At 46.4% G+C, this 13,250-nt stretch overlaps 1 protein-coding gene across 8 annotated transcripts in view; it reads right to left on the bottom strand.

The window, feature by feature from the left end:
- The window catches only part of mtus2b (microtubule associated tumor suppressor candidate 2b), a 161,160-nt gene that overhangs the window by 119,122 nt on the left and 28,788 nt on the right, over window positions 1-13,250 (bottom strand). For 5 of the 8 annotated variants that reach the window (XM_055880797.1, XM_055880801.1, XM_055880800.1 and 2 more), the window contains exons 2-4: window positions 3,552-4,063; window positions 746-3,259; window positions 329-563 (exon numbers count right to left, since the gene is read on the bottom strand). In XM_055880797.1, the coding sequence (XP_055736772.1) occupies window positions 329-563; window positions 746-3,259; window positions 3,552-3,818 (3,016 nt within the window). In that variant the 5' untranslated portion in view covers window positions 3,819-4,063. Of the gene's footprint in view, window positions 1-328; window positions 564-745; window positions 3,260-3,551; window positions 4,064-5,653; window positions 5,773-13,250 lie in introns of all 8 variants that reach the window. The other 3 variants (XM_055880799.1, XM_055880798.1, XM_055880795.1) reach the window with 3 other exon arrangements.

The following is a 13,250-nucleotide window of genomic DNA, read 5'->3' on the forward strand; positions in this document are numbered from 1 at the left end:
AGAACACGTAGCAGGAACATATCAACATGATCATTCTAAAACACGCAGCAGGAACATATCAACATGATCATTCTAAAACACGTAGCAGGAACATATCAACATGATCATTCTAGAACACGCAGCAGGAACATATCAACATGATCATTCTAGAACACACAGCTGGAACATAGCGTAACATTCTAGCAGCAACATACTGTAATTCTATAATGGTAAACAGCAGCTGTAGAGAAGACTCTCCCTCCCCTTTCCCCCTCTCCCCCTTTCCTGCTCTCCCTCGACCTCCCTCTGTCCCTCCAGCCTCCCCTCAGCCTCTTGGACTCTGTCTCACCCGTGGAGTCGTGGTTTCCCTGGTTGTTCCCTGGCGGTGCCTGCTGCTGTCCTGGGTGGCTGAGGGTCACGACCCCTGACCTCTGACCGGTTTGGCTCTGGAACATAGTCCTGTTCTTGGCTGCAGCAGGCTGCCGGGTGACGGCCCCTAACCCCAGCTGGGGCCCTCTGGGCCTGGGGGAACGGTAGAGGCCTGTCCCCTCCTGGGGAGCCTGCTGTGAAGGTGCTGGAGCCAACTAGGCCAGAGACAAACAACTTCAGTTATTATCAGTTCGCTTCATTTCAGTTTAGTTCAATTCATTAAATTATATTATATTTAATTAACGTTTTGTATCAGTCAGCACGCAGAAAATGATTTGATTTTCAAGCATGCGAACATTTTGCTTCTACAAATACACACAAGACCATACCCTCTCACCTCATGCATGTATCTGTCAGGCAGTTCCCCATGAAAGCTCTCAGAGTTCAAAGAGAGGTTGTGAGGAGGAAGGTGGCTGGGAGGTTTGATGCCCAGCGACGTCATGCCGGTACCCGGGGGAAAGTATCCTGCCTTCTGCATCTCCTGACGGTACTTATCAAAAAGTATATTAGAGGAGCAGAGCACCTGTGAGGCTTTAGAATGGGGCCCTGCCTTGTGGGGCTTTCTGTGGGCTGTAGGAGGGCTGGGGTGGGAAGAGGACAGGCGGAGAGGGAATGTCAAGGCTTCATTTGGGCCAACCTCTGTCCCCTGGGACTTCACCTGAGGGGTCTTACGGACGTACGTGATGATCTTGAGACGGGCGGGTTTGGGTTTGTGAGGAGAGTCCATCCTAGGGTCCGCAGGTGGCTGAGGGGAGATGGGTTTGGGGATGCTGCTGATAACACATACCTTACTAGGTGCTTTGAGGCCACTGGTGGTACCCCTCTGTGGGGAGTTGCTGCGGTCCTGGCTGGAGGCTCGGTTGCTGGCCTTGGCTGGAGAGGTGGAGGAGGGAGGTCTGGAGCTGGTCTTGGCGGGGGAGCATGGGGCTGGTCTCCTGGGGGACCAGGGAGGGGTGGCGGGGCGGCTGGGGCTCCTGCTGGGGCTACCCCAAGGCTTCCTCCCATCCAGGCTAGAAGGACTTGAGCTGCGTTCAAACGAGCCCTGCTTCCTCAACGTTCTGTCGAAGGACGCCTCTGTCATCAACGTTCTATCTAAGAAAGGTTCTTTCTTCAAGCTTCTATCAAATGAGGTCGACTTCTTTGTGGTGTGTTCAAAGGAAGTCGTTTTCTTCATGCTTTGTTCAAACGAAGTCGTTTTCTTCATGCTTTGTCCGAAGGAGCCTTGTTCCTTTGAGGTTTTATCAAAAGAGCCATGCTTCTTCAAGCTTCTGGTTTCAACAGATTGAATCCCATTTGTGCCTAACTTGGTGGGAGAGCCGTGGTTCATATCAGGGGGAATAACCTTGTGTTCCTCAGCTGCCTTCCTCCCACTACCTCTATCATCCTGGGGGTCCTCAGCTGCCTTCCTCCCACTACCTCTATCATCCTGGTGGTCCTCAGCTGCCTTCCTCCCACTACCTCTATCATCCTGGTGGTCCTCAGCTGTCTTCCTCCCACTACCTCTATCATCCTGTTGGTCCTCAGCTGCCTTCCTCCCACTACCTCTATCATCCTGGTGGTCCTCAGCTGCCTTCCTCCCACTACCTCTATCATCCTGTTGGTCCTCAGCTGCCTTCCTCCCACTACCTCTATCATCCTGGTGGTCCTCAGCTGCCTTCCTCCCACTACCTCTATCATCCTGGTGGTCCTCAGCTGCCTTCCTCCCACTACCTCTAACATCCTGTTGGTCATCAGCTGCCTTCCTCCCACTACCTCTAGGATCCGGGTGGTCCTCAGCTGCCTTCCCCCCACTACCTCTATCATCCTGGTGGTCCTCAGCTGCCTTCCTCCCACTACCTCTATCATCCTGTTGGTCATCAGCTGCCTTCCTCCCACTACCTCTATCATCCTGGTGGTCCTCAGCTGCCTTCCTCCCACTACCTCTATCATCCTGGTGGTCCTCAGCTGCCTTCCTCCCACTACCTCTATCATCCTGGTGGTCCTCAGCTACCTTCCTCCCACAACCTCTATCATCCTGGTGGTCCTCAGCTACCTTCCTCCCACTACCTCTAACATCCTGGTACCTCTGCTCCAGATTCTGGTTGTGCTTTTCATTGCCCTGATCTTCCTCCATGTTCTGCTGACATTTACAACGACCCGCTACGACGGTGTTACTGACTTGTGCTTCCGGAACGACAACCTCCTCAGACCTAACAGTTGTGTTCTGGTTTAGATCGAGGTCAGCTCGTTGGATTGTGCTTTTAGATGGAGCCCGAGGTTGTTCGGATCGCTGAGAGGCCTTGGACCGGTCTGAGATGATGGTACAAGACTGGGAGGCCAGGGTGAGATCCTCTAAGATGGTCCCGTCTGGTCCTGAGGGTCCAGAGTCTGTGGTGGTGGCCTGTGTCCGTCCAGCGGTGTCCAGAGCACTGACCAGACTCCCATCCGGACTGAACATAGCGGACAGACGGGACACCAAGACATGGTTCTCAGAGCTGAAGTCTGTCCTCGTCACATACTCCGCCGTCCCTCTGGTTCCTCCAGAGCCCATGGTGGCGACGTCCTGCCCGCCGGAGCCCCGTTGAATAGTCCTCCTCCCTCCTCCCTCTCTACTGTCAGAGACTAGATCCACTATAGAGACAGGCTGGTCCAGGAGGATCTGCCGTGCACCTCCTTTCACTCCTACTCCTACTCCTTCACATGCGTCCTCCTCCTCCTCCTCCTCTTCCTCCTCCTCCTCCTCCACCAGGTATGCCTCCAGCTCCTGACATTCTAACATCTCAAACTCGGCCAGCTCAGGGTCGTCACACCTAGAGTCTGTCCCCCAGATGACGATCTTGTTCTTCTGCTCCTCTGTGACTGTCTGAGACACCTGTTCAGGTAAAAGGTTGATTCAACATCACTATATAAATAGCATTAAAGACTTAAAAAATAAAAAAAAGAGATACCAACTCTACGTACTATGTAGACAGGCATCAGGAGTGTAAAACAGTCAAATTAATAAATTAATAGAATTCAGTGCTCTTGTTAAGAATGATCTTTGGTACGTGGCAGTCTGGCTTATTGCAATTGTGTATCGCTTAGTACTTCTCAGATGTTTAAGTCACTCAGATGTTTAAGTCACTCAGATGTTTAAGTCACTGGATAAATGTAGAGCATCATACCTCAGTGGTCTGAGACATCAGGGGGGGCAGAGTGTCAACATCTCCTCCTGTACTCTCCCCTCCGCCGTTGCTGCCCCCCTCCCCCATCTGGATCATCTGGTTAGCATTAGCATCCCCTTCGGGTGTCACCGCCCCCACTCGCTCTCCCCCGGCCTGCTGGTTCTGGTTGTTGCTCCCGACCTCACCAACATGGCTGTTCTGGTTGTTGTTCCTGACCTCACCAACATGGCTGTGGCCGATGGCCGGCTCGCCTTGCTGACCACTCATTATGACCTCACGTCAGTTCTGTTCTAAGTTCCTTCCTTCACTTAGTCACTCGGCCATCCATTAGATAACGCCGTGTACCCACAACTCTCAGGGTCAGGGGCTCTGGGTCTCTCTCTCTGCCTTATAGCATGAGCCCAGAGCTGGCTTCACATCTCTCTCCTGTCCTGTGTGGTCCTGGAGGTTTAGGGTATGGGCTGTCTCACTGAGGAGAGGAGGTGGGTCGCATGGCATCGGAGATCCTTAACCTGATAGAAAACAAGTCAAACCAATCATGTAGACATATCGTATTAACGACCTCTGTAGAATAATCTCACATCATGACATGCTACATAAAGTTTTTATGAAAAAAGATTGACACTACCAAAAAGTTAGCGGCAAATTTCAAGACATTTTATGCATTTTGATACAGAGGGGTTTTCTACTTTATAATAACCCCCCTACCCTGAGTGGCACAGCGGTCTAAGGCACTGCATCTCAGTGCAAGAGGCATCCCTGCAGTCTCTTTTTCGAATTCAGGCTGTATCACAATCAGGCCATGATTGGGAGTCCCATAGGGCGGTGCACAAGTGGCCCGGGTTTGGTCGGGTTAGGCCGTCATTGTAAATAAGAATTTGTTCTTAACTGACTTGTAAAAATATATATATATAATTTTTTTTTTAAACACCAGTGTGACATCTCATCTGTTACCTGGAACGATAAAGGGTTGAATCACCTAAATAAAACCAGATGGAAATGATATCACAACAATACAATGTAGCCTGAACCAGGGATGGCAGTATAGTATGTCCATAACTCATATCACATCACTGTCCTGAATAGTGGAGTCTTGACTCTCTCATCTCCCACAGAGTTGTTAGTTAAAGCAAACTGGAAGTGCTTCGATCTTTACTCTAGAGATAGGTTTATGAGTAACTCTGTGTTGTTGTTTTTGTCACACTGTTTTACTTTATTTTGGCCAGGTCGCAGTTATAAATGAGAACTTGTTCTCAACTGGCCTACCTGGTTAAATAAAGGTAAAATATTTGTATTTTTTTTATAAATACTAAAATATGGGACTTACACAGGGACAGTATCTGTTTGTATCCCACAACTGTGACATGTTGTCCACAGGAAGTGAGTAACAACACCCTACAAAGAGATAACCACGGAACTATCCAACATACTGTGACACCAGAGACGATTGGCAGGAGATTTATAGCACAGGATAGTATTGACTAGCCTGGTCCCAGATCTGTTTGTGCCGTCTATGAGAATGACCAAAGGTGCTGGCAAGACAGAACAAACAGATCTGGGATCAGGTGTTTACTGCTCAGGGACTAACAATATTCATCACCCTTTACTCCTACTGTCCTCTGTTTACGGTTCTGGTCATGTCCCCCTACAGTGCCAGCAGCATACCACCCTGCATACCACTGCTGGCTTGCTTCTGAAGCTAAGCAGGGTTGGTCCTGGTCAGTCCCTGGATGGGAGACCAGATGCTGCTGGAAGTGGTGTTGGAGGGCCAGTAGGAGGCACTCTTTCCTCTGGTCTAAAAAAATATCCCAATGCCCCAGGGCAGTGATTGGGGACACTGCCCTGTATAGGGTGCCGTCTTTCGGATGGGACGTTAAACGGGTGTCCTGACTCTCTGAGGTCATTAAAGATCCCATGGCACTTATCGTAAGAGTAGGGGTGTTAACCCCGGTGTCCTGGCTAAATTCCCAATCTGGCCCTCAAACCACCATGGCCACCTAATAATCCCCAGTTTACAATTGGCTTATTCATCCCCCTCCTCTCCCCTGTAACTATTCCCCAGGTCGTTGCTGCAAATGAGAACGTGTTCTCAGTCAACTTACCTGGTAAAATAACGGTAAAATAAATAAATAAAATATTCCCAGGTTTTCCAGGAATCCTGGTTGTAGGATTCTGGATTTCCTGAGTTCAGGAATATTTCAACTGGGATTTCTGTAAAAACCTGGAAAAGATACAACCATTAGCTGGCATCTCTCTGGAAGCATCTCTCTGGAATCATCTCTCTGGAATTATCTCTTTGGAATCATCTCTCTGGAATCATCTCTCTATGGAATCATCTCTCTGGAATCATCTCTATGGAATCATCTCTCTCTGGAATCATCTCTCTATGGAATCATCTCTCTGGAATCATCTCTCTATGGAATCATCTCTCTATGGAATCATCTCTCTGGAATCATCTCTCTGGAATCATCTCTCTGCTATATATATATAGAGATATGCTATATGACTGTGCTAATGCATATGTTGTCCTATCACTGGTTCTCCCTAGCAACGAGCATCGCTCCACTTCAGCAAATCCGTGGGAGGACATTCCCTAAGGTGTACACACACACACACACACACACACACACACACACACACACACACACACACACACACACACACACACACACACACCAACTGTCAGCAATATTCCAGCCAGCAGCCACCTTCAATGAATAAGCTACAGGAAACTACTGCAATAACAATGAGTGTAGGGTATGCTAACCTGCTATCTGTACACTGGTTCACTATCACTGATAGGATAACCTGCTATCTGTACACTATCACTGATAGGATAACCTGCTATCTGTACACTGGTGCACTATCACTGATAGGATAACCTGCTATATGTACACTGGTGCACTATCACTGATAGCAGTAAAGCAATTATTCTGAAGTAAACTGCATATTTTTGAACACACTGATTCATGTCTGAGGATGCTTTGAAAACAACTGTACCTGAAAACAAGGTACTATAAATGACCATGTCTCTCTTTTGGATAAAACGGTGTTGCATGGGAAATATTAGAGGGATTCAAAACATCCTGTGGAGAAATGTCTCTGGGGATTTAGACGGATTCAAAACATCCTGTGGAGAAATGTCTCTGGGGATTTAGACGGATTCAAAACATCCTGTGGAGAAATGTCTCTGGGGATTTAGACGGATTCAAAACATCCTGTGGAGAAATGTCTCTGGGGATTTAGACGGATTCAAAACATCCTGTGGAGAAATGTCTCTGGGGATTTAGACGGATTCAAAACATCCTGTGAAGAAATGTCTCTGTGGATTTAGACGGATTCAAAACATCCTGTTAAGAAATGTCTCTGGGGATTTAGACAGATTCAAAACATCCTGTGAAGAAATGTCTCTGTGGATTTAGACGGATTCAAAACATCCTGTTAAGAAATGTCTCTGGGGATTTAGACAGATTCAAAACATCCTGTGAAGAAATGTCTCTGGGGATTTAGACGGATTCAAAACATCCTGTGAAGAAATGTCTCTGGGGATTTAGACGGATTCAAAACATCCTGTGAAGAAATGTCTCTGGGGATTTAGACAGATTCAAAACATCCTGTGAAGAAATATCTCTGGGGATTTCCCCCCCTCTCCTCCTCCACTCTCCCTCTACGAGGTCTGCCCTAGTTTTCAAAACACTCATCTTATTCTTTCATCTCAAAAATAATGATTTAAAAAAGAAGATGAAAAATACACCATAGGCATTTTGAGATCTTTTTGATGTTTGAGAGGCAGTACATATGAAACACTGTAGCTGTCCCAAGAGAAGACGTGTGTTTACTAACACATGACTACATGAACACAAGCCCACACACCTACTCAAATCTGGACACTGAATAGAACCCCTCAGTAACATTTTCAAGAAAACAAACATCTACAAACAAACATTTTCCAAAGGAACCAGAGCAGATTACACAGATGAATAGTTTTCTGTCTGAAGTGATGACTGTATGTTCCCAGGCAGAGAACGAACACTTCTAATTGGAGAAGCTCCCTAACGATGAGCAAACTACAGAGAGTCAGAATATGACATTCACAGGAGTGGACAGGACGGGTGAGGAGAGGAGTGGGACATGAGGAGAGAGGGGAGGAGAAGGAGAGGAGAGGGAAGGAAAGGAGTGGACAAGATAGGAGAGGGAAGGAAAGGAGAGGACAGAAGAGGAGAGGAGAGGACAGGAGAGGAGTGGAGAGGAGTGGAGAGGAGAGGAGAGGAGAGGAGAGGAGAGGAGAGGAGAGGAGAGGAAAAGGAGAGGCGAGGAGAGTTCAAAGCTAAGCTCCATTTGACCAGGTTAACTGAGGAGTTACTGAACATACAAAGATTTTAAAAACGACTAGGGCCCTGTGAAACTGCCTCTTCAAACCCTCATGATCACATTTTCCTGACCAAATTTACTTTGATTTGATCTCAAATGTATTTTTCTGTAGCTAACCCACATATCCCTACACGATCCTCTCTGAAAGTAGTCTGATGTAGTTTTTGTTTGATCCTGCATTTTGTTTTGTTTTTATTTTTGAAAATAATGTTAGCTCTCTTTTTTTTAATCTTTCCAGTACCGGTCCTTTATCATCTTACTGTAACGCTCCTGAGTTGAATTCCTAAAACTCAGATGCATACACCTGTGGTAAATTCAATTGATTGGACGATGATTTGGAAAGGCACACACCTGTCTATATAAGGTCCCGCAGTTGGCAGTTAATTTCAGAGCAACAACCAAGCCATGAGGTCAAAGGAATTGTCCGTAGAGCTCCGAGACAGGATTGTGTCGAGGCACAGATCTGGGGAAGGGCACCAAAACAATTTCTGCAGCATTGAAGGTCCCCAAGAACACAGTGGCCTCCATCATTCTTAAATGGAAGAAGTTTGGAACCACCAAGACTCTTCCTAGAGCTGGCCGCCCGGCCAAACTGAGCAGTCGGGGGAGAAGGGCATTGGTCAGGGAGGTGACCAAGAACCCAATGGTCACTCTGACAAAGCTCCAGAGTTCCTCTGTGGAGATGGGAGAACCTTCCAGAAGGTCAACCATCTCAACAGCACTACACCAATCATGCCTTTATGGAAGAATGGTGAGACGGACCCCACTCCTCAGTAAAAGTCACATGACAGCCTTCTTAGAGTTTGCCAAAAGGCACCTAAAGACCCTCAGACCATGAGAAACAAGATTCTCTGGTCGGATGAAACCAAGATTGAACTCTTTGGCCTGAATGCCAAGCGTCACGTCTGGAGGAAACCTGGCACCATCCCTAGAGTTAAGCATGGTGGTGGCAGCATCATGCTGTGGGGATGTTTTTCAGCGGCATGGACTGGGAGACTAGTCAGGATCGAGAGAGAGATGAACGGAGTAAAGTACAGAGAGATCCTTGATGAAAACCTGCTCCAGATCACTCAGGACCTCGGGGGGGGACTAGGGGGGAAGGTTCACCTTCCAACAGGACAACGACCCTAAGCACACAGTCAAGACAACGCAGGAGTGGCTTCGGGACAATTCTCTGAATGTCTTCAAGTGGCCCAGCCAGAGCCCGGACTTGGACCCGATCAAACATCTCTGGAGAGAGACCTGAAAATAGCTGTGCAGCGACGCTCCCCATCCAACCTGACAGAGCTTGAGAAGATCTGCAGAGAAGAATGGGAGAAACTCCTCAAATACATGTGCATTTGTACTGAGTAAAGGGTCGGAATACTTATGTAAATGTCATATTCCTGCAAAAATGTCCAAAAAACTGTTTTTGCTTTGTAATCATGGGGTATTCTGTGTAGATTGATGAGTAAAAAAAACGACTTAATCCATTTTAGAATAAGGCTGTGATGTAACAAAATGGGGGAAAAGTATTGTTGTATTGGTACTGGTACTTCCTGTATATAGCTCCACATTGATCTGGTACTCCCTGTATATAGCTCCACATTGATCTGGTACTTCCTGTATATAGCTCCACATTGATCTGGTACTTCCTGTATATAGCTCCACATTGATCTGGTACTCCCTGTATATAGCTCCACATTGATCTGGTACTTTCTGTATATAGCTCCACATTGATCTGGTACTCCCTGTATATAGCTCCACATTGATCTGGTACTTCCTGTATATAGCTCCACATTGATCTGGTACTTCCTGTATATAGCTCCACATTGATCTGGTACTTCCTGTATATAGCTGCACATTGATCTGGTACTCCCTGTATATAGCTCCACATTGATCTGGTACTTCCTGTATATAGCTCCACATTGATCTGGTACTTCCTGTATATAACTCCACATTGATCTGGTACTGGTACTCCCTGTATATAGCTCCACATTGATCTGGTACTTCCTGTATATAGCTCCACATTGATCTGGTACTTCCTGTATATAGCTCCACATTGATCTGGTACTTTCTGTATATAGCTCCACATTGATCTGGTACTGGTACTTCCTGTATATAGCTCCACATTGATCTGTTACTTCCTGTATATAGCTCCACATTGATCTGGTACTTCCTGTATATAGCTCCACATTGATCTGGTACTCCCTGTATAGAGCTCCACATTTATCTGGTACTTCCTGTATATAGCTCCACATTGATCTGGTACTCCATGTATATAGCTCCACATTGATCTGTTACTTCCTGTATATAGCTCCACATTGATCTGGTACTTCCTGTATATAGCTCCACATTGATCTAGTACTCCCTGTTTATAGCTCCACAGTGATCTGGTACTGGTACTTCCTGTATATAGCTCCACATTGATCTGGTACTGGTACTCCCTGTATATAGCTCCACATTGATCTGGTACTTCCTGTATATAGCTCCATTCTTGTGTATTTTATTACTTGTGTTATTATTTTAACTTTGCATTGTTGGGAAGGGCTCGTAAGTAAGCATTTCATGGTGAAGTCTATACCTGTTGTATTCAGCATTTCACTGTAAAGTCTACACCTGTTGTATTCAGCATTTCACTGTGAGGTCTACTACACCTGTTGTATTCAGCATTTCACTGTAAAGTCTACACCTGTTGTATTCAGCATTTCACTGTAAGGTCTACTACACCTGTTGTATTCAGCATTTCACTGTGAGGTCTACTACACCTGTTGTATTCAGCATTTCACTGTAAGGTCTACTACACCTGTTGTATTCAGCATTTCACTGTAAGGTCTACTACACCTGTTGTATTCAGCATTTCACTGTAAAGTCTACACCTGTTGTATTCAGCATTTCACGGTAAAGTCTACACCTGTTGTATTCAGCATTTCACTGTAAAGTCTACACCTGTTGTATTCAGCATTTCACTGTAAAGTCTACACCTGTTGTATTCAGCATTTCACGGTGAAGTCTACACCTGTTGTATTCAGCATTTCACTGTAAAGTCTACACCTGTTGTATTCAGCATTTCACGGTAAAGTCTACACCTGTTGTATTCAGCATTTCACGGTAAAGTCTACACCTGTTGTATTCAGCATTTCACGGTAAAGTCTACACCTGTTGTATTCAGCATTTCACTGTAAAGTCTACACCTGTTGTATTCAGCATTTCACGGTAAAGTCTACACCTGGTGTATTCAGCATTTCACGGTAAAGTCTACATCTGTTGTATTCAGCATTTCACGGTGAAGTCTACACCTGTTGTATTCAGCATTTCACTGTAAAGTCTACACCTGTTGTATTCAGCATTTCACTGTAAAGTCTACACCTGTTGTATTCAGCATTTCACGGTAAAGTCTACACCTGTTGTATTCAGCATTTCACGGTAAAGTCTACACCTGTTGTATTCAGCTGGCCACCATTGTTCCTGTACCCAAGAAGGCAGAGGTAACTGAACTAAATGACTATCTCCCCGTAGCACTCACTTCTGTCATCATGAAGTGCTTTGAGAGACTAGTCAAGGATCACATCACCTCCACCCTACATGTCACCCTAGACCCACTCCAATTTGCTTACTGCCCTAATAGGTTCACAGGCGACGCATTTGCCATCACACTGCACACTGCCCTACCCCATCTGGACAAGAGGAATACCTATGTAATACCTGTTCATCGATTACATCCAAACTCATCATTAAGCTTGAGACCCTGGGTCTTGACCCCGCCCTATGCAACTGGGTGCTGGACGTCCGCCCCCAGGTGGTAAAGGTAAGAAACAACATCTCCACTTTGCTGATCCTCAACACTGGGGAGTTCTCAGCCCCCTCCTGTACTCCCTGTTCACCCACGACTGTGTGGCCATGCACGCCTCCAACTCAATCATCAAGTTTGCAGACGACACTACAGTGGTAGGCTTGATTACCAACAACAACGAGACGTCCTACAGGGAGGAGGTGAGGGCCCTCGGAGTGTGGTGTCAGGAAAATAACCTCACACTCAACGTCAACAAAACAAAGGAGATGATCGTGGACTTCAGGAAACAGTAGAGGGAGCAACCCCCATCCACATCGACGGGACAGTGGTAGAGAAGGTGGAAAGTTTTAAGTTCCTCGGCGTACACATCACGGACAAACTGAAATGGTACCCCCATACAGACAGTGTAGTGAAGAAGACGCAGCAGCACCTCTTCAACTTCAGGAGGCTGAAAAAATGTGGCTTGTCACCGAAATCCCTCACAAACTTCTACAGATGCACAATCGAGAGCATCCTGCCGGGCTGTATCACCGCCTGGTACAGCAACTGCTCCGCCCACAACCGCAGGGTTCTCCAGAGGGTAGTGAGGTCTGCACAACGCATCACCGGGGGCAAACTACCTGCCCTCCAGGACACCTACACCACCCGATGTCACAGGAAGGCCATAAAGATCATCAAGGACAACAACCACCCAAGCCACTGCCTGTTCACCCCGCTATCATCCAGAAGGCGAGGTCAGTACAGGTGTATCAAAGCTGGGACCGAGAGATTGAAAAACATCTTCTACCTCAAGGCCATCAGACTGTTAAACAGCCATCACTAACACAGAAAGGCGGCTGCCTACCGACTTGATATCATTGGCCACTTTAATAAATGGAACACTAGTCACTTTAATAATGCCACTTTAATAATGTTTACATATCTCACATTACTCATCTCATATGTATATACTGTATACTGTATCCTTCACTATCTATTCATTACTATCTATTGCATCTTAGCCGCTCTGTCACTGCTCATCCATATATTTTATACTTATATATTCTCATTCCTTTACTAGATTGTGTGTATTAGGTTTTGTTGTAGAATTGTTAGATATTACCTGTTAGATACTGCTGCTCTGTCGGATCTAGAAGCATTTCACTACACTCACAATAACATCTGCTAACCACGTGTATGTGACCAATAAAATTTGATTTGATTTGACATTGGCTGAGCCCTTGTTGACTGCTTTTCCTTCACTCTGCGGTCCAACTCATCCCAAACCATCTCAATTGGGTTGAGGTCGGGTGAGAAAACCAGATGGGATGGCGTATCACTGCAGAATGCTGTGGTAGCCATGCTGGTTAAGTGTGCCTTGAATTCTAAATAAATCACAGACAGTGTAACCAGCAAAGCACCCCCACACCATCACACCTCCTCCTCCATGCTTCACGGTGGGAACCACACATGCGGAGATCATCCGTTCACCTACTCTGCGTCTCACAAAGACACGGCGGTTGGAACCAAAAATCTCAAACATGGACTCATCAGACCAAAGGATAGATTTCCACTGG

Source organism: Salvelinus fontinalis, chromosome 24 (assembly GCF_029448725.1).
Source record: "Salvelinus fontinalis isolate EN_2023a chromosome 24, ASM2944872v1, whole genome shotgun sequence".
In the NCBI taxonomy this organism is placed as follows: Eukaryota; Metazoa; Chordata; class Actinopteri; order Salmoniformes; family Salmonidae; genus Salvelinus; species Salvelinus fontinalis.